Raw genomic sequence first — 17,562 nt, 5'->3', positions numbered from 1 at the left:
TGTACAGCTAATTTACAATGGACAGGGGCATATATATGAATCCTGTCAGAGTCTACAGATATACTAATATTATAAGATGCTGTTTTCGACAAATGGATGTCACGTAGTGGAAAGAAAGTTTAGTTTCTCCTGCCTTCATGGCCGGTCTAGTTCACCGGCTCCATATTAAGCCACTATCCACACATTTGACAATGGCAGACATCTGAGATGTGTGTCATTCGCCGATTTCAAAACAGCTGGAACCCCTCAATGCACGAGACGCTATTGGCCATTCCTTCGATGTTTGACAGATGACATGACAGAGTAATCAGAGCTGATGTGTTAGGAGTCTTCAGAAAAAGCCCTGTGCGTGTTGGGAAACCGCTGGTGGTTGTAGTCTGGATCATCACTCAGTCGTTTCTTTATATCACTCTTCACCTGGAAGACAATGAAGGATGCAAAAGGTTTCAAAATGTTCAATGCAATTCAGAGAGCAAGATAACAATCTGTGTGATCTGTGTGGTGTGGTCTAAATTTGTAGCTATGATAATACAATTATAATGTGGGATTGTGTAAATGGTACCTAAACTGAGTGTGTATATGGGGTGGCTAACGTCATTCCTAGAGAGCCACAGTACTGCAGAGTTTTGCTTCTTCCTAATCAAACATCTAAATAAGATAATCAAGGTCTGTAGGGTTAAAAAAAAAAAAAGTTCAAGTCAAGTGAGTTTTACTGAGGGTTGGAGCTGTGCTCTGCAGACTCTCTATGGTCAGAGTTAGCCACCCCTGGTGTACATATTCAAATTCTATGGGAAGACTCTGAAACTCACAGGAACAGTGTGGAAAAATCAGCCCTAAAACTAAAACCATTTTCAGTTGTTTTCTTTAACTGAAATAAAGCTGAAATATGATAAAATATAAATATTACATGAAAATATATAGAGGGAGATAAATGCTGTCTTGGCAATTAAAATAAGTTAGTTGCTAAGTACTTAAAGAAAATAAAAATAAAGTTAAATATAATTAAATATAAATAAAGGCAAAAGCACCGACTAGGTTAAATGGAAAACAATGTCTAAATGTAAATGTCTAGGGAGAACACGATGAGTTGTATTAGCAACACTTCAAAGTCAAGCTCCATTACACTTTAATTAATTAAAAACATATTAGCTCAAAAAGAATATGAAATAGTTAGAAATACCTGTTACTGTACCATCTGATCACACTGCAAAAAGCGATGATGTTCTTTAGTATTTTTGTCTTGTTTTCAACTCCAAATATTTAAATAAAATCTGCTTATGAGCTTAGAATTATGAACTTTAAAAAAATGCAAAACAAGTTTTCAGACCCTACCAAGAGATATTTGTTTTGACATTTTGTTGTTGCAAGAATAAATTAACTTGTCAGCACCGATAGCCCTATGGGTCAACGTGCACTAAGGGGCTGTTTACACCTGGCCACTTCATGCGTTTTCTCAGATCGGATAGCTATCTGATTAATCAAAACGGTTCCATTTACACCTGGTCACATGAATGTGTTTTTGCGAAACGGATTTAAATCCGATCTTCAATTCCCGCGCTATATGCAGATTTAATGGAGTGCACGTCACCGAAAGCCACAGATATGAGCTGCATTTTATTGATCATCAGCTAAAATTTCAAAATCAAAGACCGCAATAAGAGAGAGCGGCAACAGCACTGGTAAGATCATTTCGTTTCTCTACTATTAATGATGATGATTGTGTGTTAAGCGTTCGCGGCTTACTTTCACTTTGATTTGCGATAGTTTGCACGTTGGTTTAATGAATATATGCTCAGCTTCTCATCTGGTGGTGCATGTTCCAGTAGCGTCGTCATATCTGGCTATAACATTACATATAGTCTATAACACGCCCTCACACGTTTATTTTTTTAGCATTTTGGGGATGAGTACAATTTACATATGTGGTTTTAACAACCAGATGCATTTACACTTGTCTAGTTTCGTCTGGAATGCGGCCCAGACCACCTCCTGAAGTGGTTTGAGCGATCGGATTCAAATCCGTCTCAAATGTGTTTCGGAGGGCATTTACACCTGGTCTTTTCAGGATCGGATAGCTATCCTATCCGAGAAAACGCATGAAGTGGCCAGGTGTAAACGGCCCCTATGGGTGTCCCGAGTTCGAATCCCGACTCGGGGACCTTTCCCGATCTCGCCCCTATCTCTCTCACACTTCATTTCCTGTCAGTTCTGATCAGTCCTATCCTGATAAATCTGAAAATTGCAAAAAATGTATCTTATAAAAAAAGGATAAAGTAATTTTTTTTCTCTGAAAACAAGAAAACTTCATGTTTATTCTGCATCTGAAGTAAAGATGTCTCGATTTAAGGATATTTGTACTGGAAAATGAGACAAAAATACTGTGGAAGATATAATTTTTTGCTGATCGTGCAACGTTTCATGCCACAGCTTTATCAAAAATGTATTTTGCTCTGGTTTAAGACCTTGTAAGGCAGTGGTCTCGAACTCCACTGGTCTCAGGGCCACAGCTGAGTTCAGCTCCAAATCACACCTGCTTGGAAGTTTCTAGTGATCCTGAAGACCTTGATTAGCTGGATCAGGTGCGTTTGATTAGGGTTGGAGCTAAACTCTGCAGAACTGTGGCCCTCCAGGAATTGAGTTGAGACTAATAGCCGTATTTCCACTGCTGGGCCAAAAGCGAGCGTGCTAGTGTTTCCACTGTCACTTCCGGGTCTTGATCGTGCCTCGTCAGTGCTTCCTCTGGGCAAACAGCCAGGGTTTTTTGGCCCGACGAAAGCCTTGGGCCAAGGTGGGCCAACTGGGGCTAGAGGAGTGGTTATGAACAAAGGCGGAGTTTCTCTGCATCACAGATTATTTCATAAAGTTAACTATAACACCAGCATTAAAGACTTTAGAAAATAATTTTTGCTCAAAACTCAATTTCATACAACAGGGAGTGTATGAAATAACGTCTGTTTGAGATCCGATGTGGATTATGATCACCATACAAGGCAAAAATATTTATATGCGATGCAAAAGACTACCACGCTAGCCATTACCATAGTAAACATGGTAGATACGACCACTTGAAGAAATCAGATGTAATTTTCTCATTTTCTATCACAACTGTGTATTTATCTAGTAACATAGTAACAAGTCTCATCTCGACACTTTAGCTCAGTATATGTCATAATAATATAATATAATTTGTTCGGGAGCTCCCTCTGCTACTCAGATCGTATTTTTAGAAAATATAGAAAGGATCCGAGGCTATAAGCCCCACCGGGCTCGTTTAAAGCACTGGCTGGCTCTCGCCCGAGGGCAAATAAGGACTTTTTAAGCCTCCTGAATAACACTGGTCCACACAGGTGTCTCAGGGTAGATCAGGTATGATTTTAGTTTCTTACCTGTTGTGTATAAGCGTCCTGCAGCTCTGGTGCCTCCAGCTCCCCCTGTAGGCTATCAGGGGCAGTAACCGGTCGCACACCAGATGTCCTGGCAGCTCGACTAACGGCCTCAGCGAGAGAGAGGTGAGGACCCTCCCCCTGTGTGGTCTGTGAAGCGAGAAAAGCAGTTCTAACTGAATGGTTCATTTTGCATTGGTGATCTTTGGCAGCATTCTAGTTTTAAGTGAATGTAGATGACACACAGACCTTCCTCCTCTTAGCTGGCATCCCATGCAGATACGCATCAGACAGAGGCGGCTGCGCTTTCATCTTCCTCTGGGTCAACATGTCATGTCTTATGATGGGTACCCACTCCTGATTAACATATGTTAAAAAACACAGATTATTACTATACACAATATCAGTTGTTGGTTTATTTTTGCTGTCAACTTTGTCAGTGTACTAGAAAAAGTTAATAAATAAACATTTAGCATATCCACTAAATCACAACAGACAATGGAGTCTCACAGGTGGAACAGTTGCTGCCCATGGCTCCGCCTCTCCAGCGGACTCCTCCCTGTCTACAGGTGCCATGGCTACTGCTCCTCGAGTCTCCTCTAATGATGGCCTGCCAGGTGGCTCATCACCATCAGCAGTGTCTCCTGAGGATGCCATGACTTCCTCTGCAGTGGTGGCAGGAGCAGGGGACAGACCCTCTTCCATCTGTAACATATAATCACTTATTACTATTATGACATACAGTTTATAGTGCAGACAAACATCCAGATGTGTTCAAGGCCTAAGGGATAGGATGTACACAAAGGACAGCAGTTGCTTATGATGTGTGTTATTGTTAACTAGACTAATATATTTTTGAAACTTTAATGGCAATTATATATAAGAAATTTTAAGAATACTAAAAAAATAACAGAACTAAAAATAAAAATAAATATTATTATTAATAATGATCACAAGAAAAGCACAAAAAATAAGTAAAAATAACAATGAAAATGTTTTTTTTAATAAAACAGAAAATTCATAAGTTTTAGATCAGTTATGCTTTTTGTTTAAAGGCTTTTCTGCTCACCAAGGCTGTATTTATATGATCCGAAATACAGCGAAAAAAAAAATTAATATATATATAATTAATATATATATATATATATATATATTTATACTTTTCTATTTGAATACATTTTAAAATGCACTTTATTACAGTGTTGGAATTTTCATTCTAATATGCTGGTTTGCAGGTCAATAAACATTTATTATTATACAATTTTATTATATTTTCTAAATAAGTTCTGCTCTTTTGAATTTTCTATTATAATTTTTTTTCCTCACACTGAATACTGGAGTAATGAAGCTGAGAATTCAGCTTTGCCAACACAGGAATAAATTGCATTTTAAAATGTATTAAAATTACTCAGACATTTTTTATTGTTATAATATTTCACGATGTTACAGTTTTTTTTGCTGTATTTTGGATAAACACAGCCATGGTGAGCAAAAGACAAGTGTCTTAAAAACATTTTAAAAAGTCTTACCCATCTAAAACTTCCGAATGGTAGTGAATAAACTTATGTGCCGATATGTTTTAAGCTGATACGTTTTTATCAGCTCATTTAGAAATAATAATTCTTCTATGCCCCAGTAAACTAGACTCAATCTCGTTCAGTTAAAACGCACCTCAACACTCGTGTTATCTGACTGCTGGCTTGCATGTGCGTCTGACTCTGTTCTTTGAGACGACTCGCTCTGTACGTGAAAAGCATAATAGAAGCATATTAATTTCTGTATTCTGTGGTTCAGTTTGGGAGTGAATCCTGAAGAGAGAGTGAATACCTGCGCATTGATGACATAATGCTGGATCTGGTCATCAGTGACTGGATTGTGCTCTAAAATCACAAGCAGCCTCATAGACATCATACTGGTCAACCAGTTCACCAGACTGGGGTTCACTTCAGCTGACATCCTCCTCTGAGTGAGGAGTAAAACATGAACGGGTCAAAACATGCATTCAGTGCATCACCAAACAACCTTCATGAGAATGAGTCAATGGATCTTACAATTCGGTGGTTGATGACAGTGGTTAAAGCTCTTTGCTCTCCTCTTAAGCAGTAGAGATTGAGAGCCAAACACTCAAATAGACCCTGGGTGCACATATACAGCAAGCGCTGGCCAAATGTGTTATCTGGAAAGACACAAGAAACAGAGCAAATGTTAACAAAAAAATATTACAAATGATAATATAAAAAAAATTCCTACTAATAAAATAACACTGAAGAAGTCAACAGAAAATAGATCTATTATTATTATAAAAAAAAAAAAGTTAATGTTTCAGATTGCCAAAACAGTTTCCATATGCCCTTTGTATAATCTCTTTTGAATTCTTGATTGAATTTATTAATATAAACATATTAAACATAAAACATAACATAAAATACAAAATGCCCCTAATAAGGCATAAAGATGTGTAATTGAAATACTGGGGTCAGAGCAGTTTTTGGCTCTGTGTTTGTGTGGACAGTATGGTGGTCACCTGTACAGCGCAGAATGTGCGTAGCAATGCGAGTAAACTGTTGTCTCAGGAAGGATATGTTGGTTTGGATGATGTCCACTCCCTCGCGAACAGTCACAGTGGACTGAAACAGATACAGCACAGAGACTTAGTCAGCGGCTATGATGAACAGATGGTACAGGATAAATCAGGTGCAAAGAAGACTTACAAAACTCTCTGCAATGTACTCCTCTAGTCCATTGATCAGGTCCTCAGCAGCACTCTAAACAACAAAAACCATTCCATTAGTATCATGAGCAAACACTAGTACAGTGACAGTATTTACATTAACATTTAGTCATTTTTCTGATGCTTTTATACAAAGCAACTTACAAATGAGGAGAAAAGAATCAAATCAACAAAAGAGCAATTAAACAAAAGTGCTATGATAAGTCTCAGTTAGCCTAACGCAATACGCGTAATGTTGCCGATAACTGATGTTTTTGACAATATATCTGGCAATGGTCTTTCTGATTTTTAATCAGTTTAACCATTATACAGCATGATGAAAATGTGACTAAGATTTCATGGACTAAAACTGGACTAAAATGCTCAGACATTTAGTTGAATAAAACTAAATGAAAACAGGCCAAGGTTGATAAATATGATAACTAAAAAGTACATTTGACACAGGACCAAGACTAAATTAAAAATGCCGGACAAAATGAACACTAGTGTGTAATATTTATAGTCAAAGATCATTTCATAATTGAACCAAATTACTGAGTATGTCAATTGAGGATGAAACTCATGTATGAAAGCAGTGTGAGCTCAGACTCACAGCTATGTTGGCATCGGTGGGCTCTCGGCCTTGCAGATAGTGCTCAGTGAAGAAGGCCGTGAGCTGGGGCTGGATGCGGCTCAGAGGCTGAGGATTACCATGTAGCAGCAAAACCATGTCTACCATTGAGAAACTCTGACACACCAGAGACAGCAGATCTCCAAAGAACCCTGCCAAACAAACACAGACAGCGAGTCAGTACAAGTACTAGGGATGCACGATAAATATTTTTACTAAATATTTACTACACAGAGCCGTTGTTCACTGACAAGCTGTAAAATCACACACGTGTAGAGATTTACCACTGATAACAGGACCGGCATTACTGATAAGATGTGTATTATATATCAGTCAATCTTTATTGTGCATCCCTAACAAGTACATCAAATGCAACTTTGAGGTGAGCCAATGAAACTCAGAAACTGACCCACTGCATCTCCAGTTCCAGGAGTGAAGAGGTTGCTGGTCTGGGAAAGTCTCTGAATAAACTGGGCGATGCTCTCAGTATTGCCTTGACCAGCACCCAGAGAGCCCATCATTGTGGACAGGACGCCTTGCACGATGCCTGTGAAAAGCTCAGGACTGAGGGTCTCTCCGCCTCCACTGGGAGGCTGAGGGGCGCTAGTGTGGGCGGCTCCTGAAGGGGCAGAGGGCGTGGCTTGTGAGGGTGGAGGCTGCTGGTTTGGTGGAGAAAACACAGGCTGGCCAGACTGCAAAAAAAAAACAGGACGTTGAAATGAACACATTTGGTAAAATCAGACTACAAAAACCCATTTGCTGAGAAAGGCACCAACCTGAATGAACTCAGACAGGCCCTGGATAAATGCAGGGACACCTGGAACAGTCACTGTAATGGAGGGAGGACCCCCGGACACCCCTCCACCAGCTCCGGCAACACCTCCCAAAAGTGAGCCCAGCAGCTGAGCTAGGTTATCTCCTGGGCCGCCCTCATGGGACTGACCCACGGACGCCGTACTGGTAGTGTGGGTGGACGTCTGACCGGATGTGTTGGCTGAGGATGGAGGAGCGATGGAGGAGGAGATAGAGGAGGAGGAAGGGGTAGCTGTGGAGGTAGAGAAAGATAAGGAATGGGACGATGAGGTAGTGGACGTCTGGGCGCCTGATGATGGAAAACATGGAAGGTTTATAAGCTGTGTGATGTTGGATCTTGAACAGGAACCGAATAGGTAAAGACCACTCACCAGTGTGCAATGGCATCAAAAGCTGGCCTACCAAACCACTGACCATCTGTGTGATAGGAGAGGACGTCATAGGGTTGCCCTTGATCGAAGAACAAAAATTAAGTTTTATGCAAAGAGATTAGATATGGTAAATGGTAAAACCATCACATCAATGAAATATAAGCTTTTTTAAACAACATTTGAGCATAAGAAACAACATTAATGGGACAGTTCATGTCAGATTTTGTTACTGATTTGAAATATGTAATTTAACAATGAATTATATTCTCTATATAATTCTGTATGTGTCGAATACAAATCTTGAATGTGGCAAGCAGTTTTTGAGATTTCAGGATTTTAGAGAGGTGTTGCAAACATAACCACCAACTTTACTTGAAAGGGACTTTGGTTTTGTGTCTCTCCAAAACACAATATTTTATCGTAAAAGTTCATACTTGGTTAGTCTGTTGTCCTGCTGAGGGGGGCACTGCCCGCAGGTTGATGGTGGTCCCTCTGGTGCTCATAGGTTGGGGGATGCGTGGAGATAAGGTGGGCCGTGTGATGACCACCCTGGCCTGAGGTGGCGGAGGAGCCTGGCTGTCTGTACTCTGGGCACCTGTGCCTGCAGTGCCCTGCTGCTGCCCCTGGTGTCCGGCAGAGGCTGCGGTTGCCATGGCGACAGCCTGCTGGGAGATCTGATGCATGATGGCCTGCATGAACTCCGGTGGCAGTCCTGGTACATGGATGGGTGCTGTGGTGCCTTCAGACAATAGATGCACAGAAGTCAGTGAAAAGTGACTACTAACACTGCTGTAAAATGAAACTGTTGCAAGGTTTAAATTTTACACACAAGACTACAAACATCACCTGTGTTACAACCCAGTGCAAAAATATTACTTCTGTCATTATTTACTCACACAATATTCCAAACCTGTATGAATTGATTTCTTCCACTGAACACTAAAAAAGGAATTTTAAAGGAACATCCAGAGCAGTGTTTATATATATATATATATAAAAAAAACCTTTTTGGTAATTAAAATTAATTTTAATTTGAGGTATTACAATGAACATTAACTAAAATAAAAAATATATCAGAAAAACTATATATTTACAGGTTTACCGGTTTTTTATTGTTTATTAGAACTGTTTAGTTAGTTTTTGCTATTTTTTTTGTTAATGCTATTTCAAAAAAAAAAAGAAGAAAAAAAGCTCCAGTACACTTTAATTAAAACTCCAGTACACTTCTGTATAGGGCTGGGCAATTTCGGCAAAAATTCATATCTCTGTATTTTTTTGGCTAATTTGCGGTAGCCTATATATCTTGGTATTTTGTATTTGGATTAAAAAAATAAAGGGAATGTAAGCATGTAGGCATATATTACGTGCAAAAAAGGGTTAAAATCATTACATTATAACACTGCAATCTAAAAAAAAATTTAAAGCAGAAGTTAAGGTTACTAAACTAAAAATTAAAAATTACTAATAGAGTAAAAAGGCTATTTTGATTAACCCATTATACTTTACAGTTAGTGCTATCATAAAAATACACTTACTTGTAGGTTTAAAATTCTACATATGTCACAGACGAATGTTAACAATTCACATTCACAGCATATACAGAGGAAGAGTAAATAACTGGTAAGTTACCATTAACAGATCATGTGTGAACAGGACCTTTTCAACAATCCCAGTAAATTTGTTCTGGAAATCATATCGTTTTTCTGGAGATGACATGATTACTCTGAGCTGTTTACAAAGCTCTGCTGCATTTTAATTAGTTAGATGGACATCTTTGACCATTGGGCCTCAAAGCTTTTTCAACGTGTTGCACTTCTCCATTCATCAGTGCTGCGACTCTGCAATTGGATACTATTATGCGTGTATCGTATTTATAAGTATTCTAAATAAATATAAATATTCTTACTGCCTAGTAATGTTAGTTTGGTTGAGAGTGAAAGCTGTGCTCCTCTCATACCAATGGTAGGCAAACTCATGGACTCAACTATTTGATGGTATGATATCAACTATTTTCTAGGTAGGATTATTGTTTTTACGCAGCCAGTTTACTGGCTTTAGAGACAGGTGGAAACTAACCAGTCTCTCCAGCAGCACTGGGGTTCTGTTGCCTTTGGCCCTGTGCTCCACTGTCTGAATCTGCTGCACAGAAATGCACAGATCAGTGGTTGGCAGTTACACTACAGCTACCCGCTCCAGGTCTCAAAATTCCTTTTTTGAAAGCAACTATTTTAAATTATAAAATCATATCATGATGAAGAAGTGTTTGGAATATTGTGAAGTGCGGCAGACCAGGAATGGGCAGCATGGCTAAATCACAGTGCTAAAAACACTGGGCTTCTGATTGGGTAGGTTGGTGACATACCATCCAGGTTCATCTGCATCATGACCACTGGCTCCATGGTCTGGTGAGTGATTCTGATCACTCTTGGAGACCCCTGACCGTGACCCGTCTGTTGACTGACTCCATTCGGTGGAGGAGGAGGTGCCTGACCCTGAGGCTCTGATTGGTTGCTGGACTGTGAGGTTTGGGCCTGACCCTCACTTGTCTGTCTGCTGTTTGCCATCATTGTCACAGTGGAGCCCAGGTTCATCTAGAAGATGACATATATTTTGAGGCTGACTGTTTGATACTAATAGTAGAAAAGTAGTTTTGTATGTATAGTTGGTTAGCTCACTGGAATGGGAATATGGGGTGGTCCACTCTGCAGCACAACAGGGGAGGTGTAGTGAGACATGGGCCGCACCACATGTAAGTGGCGAGGTGGCTGAGATGATAAATTGCATCGGAGGTCACTCAGAGCCACCAATGTGTTTCCAAGGAGATGGAGTGACTCTCCAATCAAATTGAGAGTGTGCTGATCCTCCTCTCGTTCTTGAGTCTGTCCAAGAAATACATTTTCAGAAAATGAACAAGCCTTACAGCGCGTATGACAATTATGTAACATTAAACTATCTAGGGCATACATTGTTATTGTAGTCAGCAGAACTGGCCGCCCCAAGGATGGAATGTGTTCTCTCCATGAATGGACGGAGGCGCTCCTCCACCCTTCGCACCTCTGACAAAACCTCCACCAACTCCAAAGGGCTGGGGTGACTATTGAGACATGGAAAGAAGTTAGACTTGTACATGTAAAAAAAATGAATTGGCCAAAGACATGGCGATAAACCACCGTTCAACGTTCAGGGACAGTGATTTTGTTTTAGCAAGGACAAATCTAATTTAGCAAGAACACATATCAAAAGTGACAGTATAAACCTTTGTATAAAATCTTTATATTAATCAAAGAATCCTGAAATTTTTTTTTATCTTGGTTTCCACATACAATATTGAACTGTTTTCAACACTTAATAATATTTCCTGAGCAGGAAAACATGTATTAGAATGATATTTTAAAAAGTATATTAAAATGTAATAATATTTCACAATATTAGCGTTTTACTGTACTTTTTATCAACTAAATGCAGCCTTATTGATCATAAGAGACATTCGAAAATATGAAAACTTACCTCAAACTTGTAACGTCGTGTATATCACATGATTTTATATTTTTATGGCAAGGCAAGGTTCAGGTTATAAAACATCAAGGTCTCCCCCCAAATAATATTACGAATAATCATGATATAAAAAAAATAAAATTACTTATCTTGAAAAATATTGAAGTTCATAAGATGTGTACATTCATGTACACATGTATCGTGTATTCAAGGTTTAAGGAAAATACATTGACTTTTTACTTAGAGGGATGGTTCATTTGCTCTTAATTTAGTTCAGGTAATTATGTTAGTAAGGTTCAGTTTCTAGCACAGTCCTAGCATTTCACTTCATAAGACATAATATATCGTCTATAAAAATATTTTTCATTGTTCTACTAGGGGGAAAAAATCACTTATTGTGCATCCAGAATGGATGGAGTGTGAGTAAATTAAGAGTCATTTTTTCATTTTTGTGTGAACTATCCCTTTAATGGTTACACCAAATGACATTTTTAGAGCTATTAAATCTAAATATCCTTGCAGATTGTGGACAATTTTCTATTAAGCATATGAAATCAACATGAATACCAGAAATACATTTCTAAGAGCCTGGTGCGTGCTTTTTACATAGATTATTAAAAGCTTTTTCCTCATCATGGACAATTTTATTTGTCTTAGATCCTAATATTTTCTCTTACTTGGGTCCAGAATGATTTGCTCCATCTGTCTGTGAAGCTGAGGATGAGGGTGGAGGTGGGGAGCTGTCCATTGGTTCTGCTGAGAATGATGATGATGAGGATGGCCTAGGATGTGGGTTCTCTTGCTGAGATGATGGTTCACTTGACTGACCCTGAAACAAAAAGTTAAAGTTACTTTTACCTGAAAATATGCATCAAGCCAAATGACATTTGATATATAAATAAGAAATCCAGAGAGATAGTTTTATTTGTTGGATGTAAATATTTGTTCTGCACCTCAAGTCTGTGGATTAAAGTCTGTGTCTCTCGCAGCAGGCTTTCAGCCAGCTGGAGCCTCATCCTGGGCTCACTCTGCACTGATTGCTCCACGTTGATATCGAAATCCACAGAGCCACTGCTCTGTGAGAGAGGAAATCAATTAATGTAGATGTGTCCAGAGATAACCTTTCATTTTAAACAACAGACTGTGCCCAGACAAAGCATAAGTGCTTCTAATTCAAACATTCAGTACACTGCTTATAATGTTCATAATTATGTAAGTATGGCTGGTGAAGTTAGAGGACGCAAGGATGACTCACTCCTGTGCTGGTGCTCACTCTGACATTACGCCCCATTTCCCCAACACCAGCCAGCATCTGCTGCACTGACATCTAGAGAGGTGAAATTTACATTTCCTTTAATAACAAGACCTTTAACATATGAATTACAATGGCCATCTAAGGTTAAGCGGTCACATGTTGCAAACATGTGTCTCTTCACATTAGGAAAGCACTGCAACCTGTATTTGCTGTTGGTCCATGATGTTCACAGGCAGGTTAAAAGTGCCCAGCATTACATAGTTGTTGGCATTACGGTCATGTGGAGTTCCTGGAAAAGTGGAGGACTGAGAGGAGGTGGATCCCCCATCCGTTGTACCTGAGGAGCCAGAAACTCCACATCCTCCACCCCCAGACTGACTGCTCTGGGGAGGTGCACGCTCCACAAGATGAATGACCTTCCCATCAACATCTGAAAACAAGCACAGATGTTTTTATCATTAATAACTACAAATAAAAAAACAAACAAACTTTTGACTACAGTTATGACAGATCTAAAAAAAGACTGCACGATAATGATTAAATGGGTCATATGATGATACATTGCAAAGACAAACTCCAAAGAGATATTCTTTATCAAAGTTAAGACTCGCCCCCCTAAAATGCCTCGTTTAAACACGCCACCACATGTCCACATCACTATGAGGAAATATTTGCATAATGGCACACAAATGTTCACGCAAAGAAAGGCGGCATGTTTTTGTTTACGTCAAAAACACTTTATTTGGCCTTCCGAAAGTAGATGCATTTAAGAAGCTTTAATATTACTTCCAACAGAACAGCAGCACATTTTATGGACGACCCTTTCGTGAACCTAGGTGAGGCGGTAACTCTTACTTTGCTATGACAGTCTGGCACTTCGGAATCAGCTACTGTAAGTATTTTTTGTTATTAGTTTAAGTATTTGTTATTGAACGTTCCAATGCAGAGTTTTGCGCTTACGTGTGCACTTTCGTGTGTGATAGAGAGAGACAGGGTCAAAGTGGGGAATCCATAAAAATGCATTATAAGACAGTCTCCCAAGATGCATAATATATTACACCCATTTAAAAAACAAAGTATAATGCTATTGTGAATTCACAAGCGCTACGATTCAATTAAATAAATATATCCGATGCAGATTTAATATATGTGCTTTAATTATTTACATGCGTAGGTCACATACCTGCGTGTCAGAGTGACTCTGTTTCACATTAAATAAATGCTGCTCGACACAAACGGTTATCATTTACATGTGTGGAGTAGACATGTGCTGGTATTCGGTAATGCCATATATCATGGTAATGAATATGAACAATATTGTTATCGTGGGCACTTCTAAATACCATGAATAATTATATATGACAAATTATTCAGAATTTGGAATGCATTTTAAGAATACTATTCCCATCAACCAGTCATATAACAATACCGCTGTATGCTGCTTGAAAGATGCGTGTGGCTCTGATATAAACAAGCACGCATGAGAAGCACATGGAGGAACATCTGAGAGATGCGCTGAATGAAAGCACTTTCACTCTCTGACAGCAGATGGCGCTAAACTGCAGGAAATGCAGCTGTAACCCTGGAAACCCCATAAATAAAGCAGCTGCTTCTTTTTAAAAACATATTTAAATCAGTTTAAATAGCCGTTCAGATTTGTGGATTTGATATGGTGTTCTTCACAGCACCAAATACTTAAATATTGAGACTTAATAGGCTATTTATTTTCAAACTTTTTTTTTCATTTTAATCTGGACTTTCAGCTTTCCCTAGATATTATTTGAAAGTGTTTTAATTCGTTCACACTTTACATTAGGGCTTCAATAGTTAACATTAGTTAATTCATTAGTTAACAAACTGCCAATGAAAAATTCTTCTGAACTTTAATTAATCTTAGATATTCCAATATTTAAAAACACGTTGTTAAAAGTTGCAACTGTGTTAATGGACTTACATTAACTACGACATGTATTTTTCAACAAAGATTAATAACTTCTGTAGCAAATGTAGCTATTGCTCATTGTGAACTTCAATCTGTGTAAAATTGTAACTTTATATATTTTTCTGTATTGCTTTATTGTATTTAAATGTTCAGTTATTTTTGTTATAAGAAAAAAGTTATTTAACCTGTTATACTGTATTATGACAACTTTTTTGACTAAACTAAATTTCAATAGTTTTATAATTGTGATAAAAGCGATAGCAATTAACAGCAACAGGAAAATTTGATACCGGCATATCCCAAGTGTGGAGCATCTCAAACTCCATTTCTGCATGTTGTTGTTTGTTTGGGTTTATTATAACATTCATTTGGGAACGCAACGTGCGCCATTTCATCAGATTTGTAAAGAAAACCATTTATAAACCTACGCTAACATTAGCACTGTTGTTTGCAATATCTATGTGTATTTTAACAGTTTTGTTCAATAAAATTTTAAGATTACTTGCTTTTGATACTTTATTTTAATTAATTATTATTGCCTAATTGTTATTATACATGCATGTATGTCCTTTTAAAATTACTCGATTACCAAAATAATCATTAGTGACAGCCCTAATCCTGATTAAAATACAAGTAATCATGGATCATACTTTATACTAATCATGGTCTTACTTTTGCCAGTGAAAATATTTACACATTTTAATTCATGAATCAATCAGCATTCTTATTAATAAATCAATTACTTATTTAGACATTCTGAATTAAGAATTGCATACAGCTTCTACTATTCCTGCCATAAGCCCCTTTCACACTGCATGTTGGACCCGGAAAATTGCTGGAACATTGCCGGGTCGCCCTCTGTGTGAAAGCAAACACATCCCGGGATTGATTCTGGGATTGGTCCCGGGTCGGGGACCAAGTAACATTGCCGGGTTCAGTCCCGGAACGAGCGCTGTGTGAACAAAAGCCAGATCTAATGCCGTGTCGTAGTGATGACATGTTATCGCGCGACTCTTTTACCAGGTGTTTTGAAGGCAGATCAACGTTCGTGACGAAACAAATATGTGCAAACTGTAATGAAGCAGAGATCAGTTAGTTCCTCACTTTCCACGCTGACACTGAGATCGTTCGCCAGCTTCAGTGAAAGTATAATGTGCCTAGCGTTTTCGACTCGTACATTACACGTCACGCCCTGATGTCTCGTGTCATTACAAGACCTTTACGGGTTGTGTGTGAACACACACACATATTCCGGGTAATCACTAGCAGTGTGAAAGTGCAAAATCAAGCGACCCGGGAACAATTGCCGGGACACATTACCCGTGTATTTGCCGGAATCGCAGTGTGAAAGGGGCTTTAGAAATATTGTCAAAAATAGAAAGAGTAGTACGCTGTTCCGAATCCACCAACAGCCACTCGTTCAGTTCCTGAATGAATTTGTGTTTTGAACAAAGCGGTTGAGTGAACGTTTCAATGACTCACTAAGAAAAACAGTCCCACGTCACCACCTCCTGGCTGGAATGCACCAAAAACTGACATGCAGAGTAATATACAAACAGTTAACAGTCCCCCAGTGCCAAAAAACAGACACAAAGAAGTGTCTCACTGTATTCTGTGAGTGTCCTCTCATCCTGCAGCACTTTACCCTGGTAGATCAACCTCTGCTTATCCACCGGGATCTCAACAGCAGAAGCGATGTGCTCTTTAAACTGCTTCACGGTCCACTGAGTGAAAGTAAGAGAGGTGGCGATCAGATTAAACAGGCAAACGTAATTGGTTATAGATTTAAAGTGTATTTAACAGACCTTTGTTATAGCGGTCTGGTTTATACTTTGTTAAATTAGATAGCTACATACAAAATAATCATAGCACAAACAAATTCCTCACATGATGTGACTGATAATATCATAGAGCACACAGACACACACCTCTCCCCTGACGGTGAACATCCTGCTCTGGGAGTCCAGAGTCTTCACGGTCACCTCTACTGCTCCTGGTTCCTCCATGACTCCAGAGTTTCTTTAAAAAGGTGAGAACATTTAGAAAGCTTCCAAAAATTATTACAAGGACTAGTATTAGCAATTAACCTCTATGAGTTATATCATCTACACTGACAGCAAAAATAAACCAGACCTCATTTTAATAAAATAATCTAGTTTTACCGCGCATTATGAAACATCATATAGTTGCAGTGCTGCTTCTGTCATTATAACACGAGCGTCTTGTTTTGTCTCCATAGTAACGCTGGGGTTTTATACAGTCTATGGGCGCTGCTAGCACTGCAATGCTGACAGTAACGTACTGATAACGGACATCATGACAGCCGTATAATAAACACAAGCCATATTTTAATACCGTGTATAAACAAAATAGCTACGCCTGATCTATATATGACCAGTAGGGCCACACATAACTGTTACTGTTCAAGACCATTACTATATTAGCAGCTAACAACAGTCAACGCGATTCGGTTGTGCATTCTATAAAAAAGCTAACGTTACATTATGAATAGCAGCAGAGGATATCTGGATTAGAAATGTAAATGATTAAACACCTTACTTTTAAGGGACAACTGTGGCAGTTCGGCGATTTAAGTGTTTAATTATAATTTTATCCTACACAACAGCTATAGGGACATGCTAGCTGAGCAGCTAGCTAATCCCAGACGTTGCCTTGGCAGGAAGTGATGTCACGTTCTGCAATTAAACTGCGATTTCAAAATAAAACTACAAATCTAAATCCGAAAGTGTATATATTTGTTTGTTCGTCTATTATCGACCTGGTTTGTTGCCATTTAAATGTATTGATTTATTATTTGGTTTATTATTTATTCCTAAACGTTGACAAAACGAACAAAATGTATTAGATATAACGTTAAACTAATTATTTACATGAATTAATGAGTCTATCACCAGTAAAGGAGAGATATTGCTGGTGTTTATTTTCATCTGCTTCCTCTCTT

General features: G+C 38.6%; 1 protein-coding gene across 2 annotated transcripts; it reads right to left on the bottom strand.

The window, feature by feature from the left end:
• Window positions 1-282: 282 nt before the first annotated feature.
• Window positions 283-17,294, bottom strand: LOC132145527 (large proline-rich protein BAG6). Of its 2 annotated transcripts, none has more exons than XM_059556628.1 (24): window positions 17,160-17,294; window positions 16,529-16,619; window positions 16,207-16,324; window positions 12,859-13,088; window positions 12,659-12,730; window positions 12,357-12,479; window positions 12,081-12,232; window positions 10,873-11,002; window positions 10,584-10,787; window positions 10,271-10,499; window positions 8,343-8,647; window positions 7,909-7,987; window positions 7,501-7,826; window positions 7,134-7,416; window positions 6,707-6,876; window positions 6,095-6,148; window positions 5,908-6,010; window positions 5,435-5,559; window positions 5,211-5,345; window positions 5,055-5,123; window positions 3,894-4,088; window positions 3,633-3,740; window positions 3,387-3,533; window positions 283-417 (listed from the first exon to the last, which is right to left on the bottom strand). In XM_059556628.1, the coding sequence occupies exons 2-24, from the start codon at window positions 16,604-16,606 to the stop codon at window positions 322-324; spliced, it is 3,531 nt and encodes a 1,176-aa protein (XP_059412611.1). In that variant the 5' UTR covers window positions 16,607-16,619; window positions 17,160-17,294; the 3' UTR covers window positions 283-321. The 2 variants fall into 2 exon arrangements, with proteins under 2 accessions (XP_059412611.1, XP_059412612.1); XM_059556629.1 differs by having other exon boundaries at window positions 7,501-7,769.
• Window positions 17,295-17,562: the final 268 nt, after the last annotated feature.

This window comes from Carassius carassius, chromosome 8, assembly GCF_963082965.1.
Source record: "Carassius carassius chromosome 8, fCarCar2.1, whole genome shotgun sequence".
NCBI classification, from domain to species: Eukaryota; Metazoa; Chordata; class Actinopteri; order Cypriniformes; family Cyprinidae; genus Carassius; species Carassius carassius.
Note: the sequence above shows the minus strand (reverse complement) of the source record. Positions and strands in the feature narration are given on the sequence as shown.

Excerpts from the sequence above, each read along its gene's own strand:
- LOC132145527 (XM_059556628.1), bottom strand. The coding sequence starts at position 16,606 with ATGGAGGAACCAGGAGCAGTAGAGGTGACCGTGAAGACTCTGGACTCC. Across the intron at positions 12,480-12,658 it reads GAGTGAGCACCAGCACAGGA|AGCAGTGGCTCTGTGGATTT; the intron begins GTGAGTCATCCT and ends CCTCTCTCACAG. Across the intron at positions 7,417-7,500 it reads GCCTGTCTGAGTTCATTCAG|TCTGGCCAGCCTGTGTTTTC; the intron begins GTTGGTGCCTTT and ends TTTTTTTTGCAG.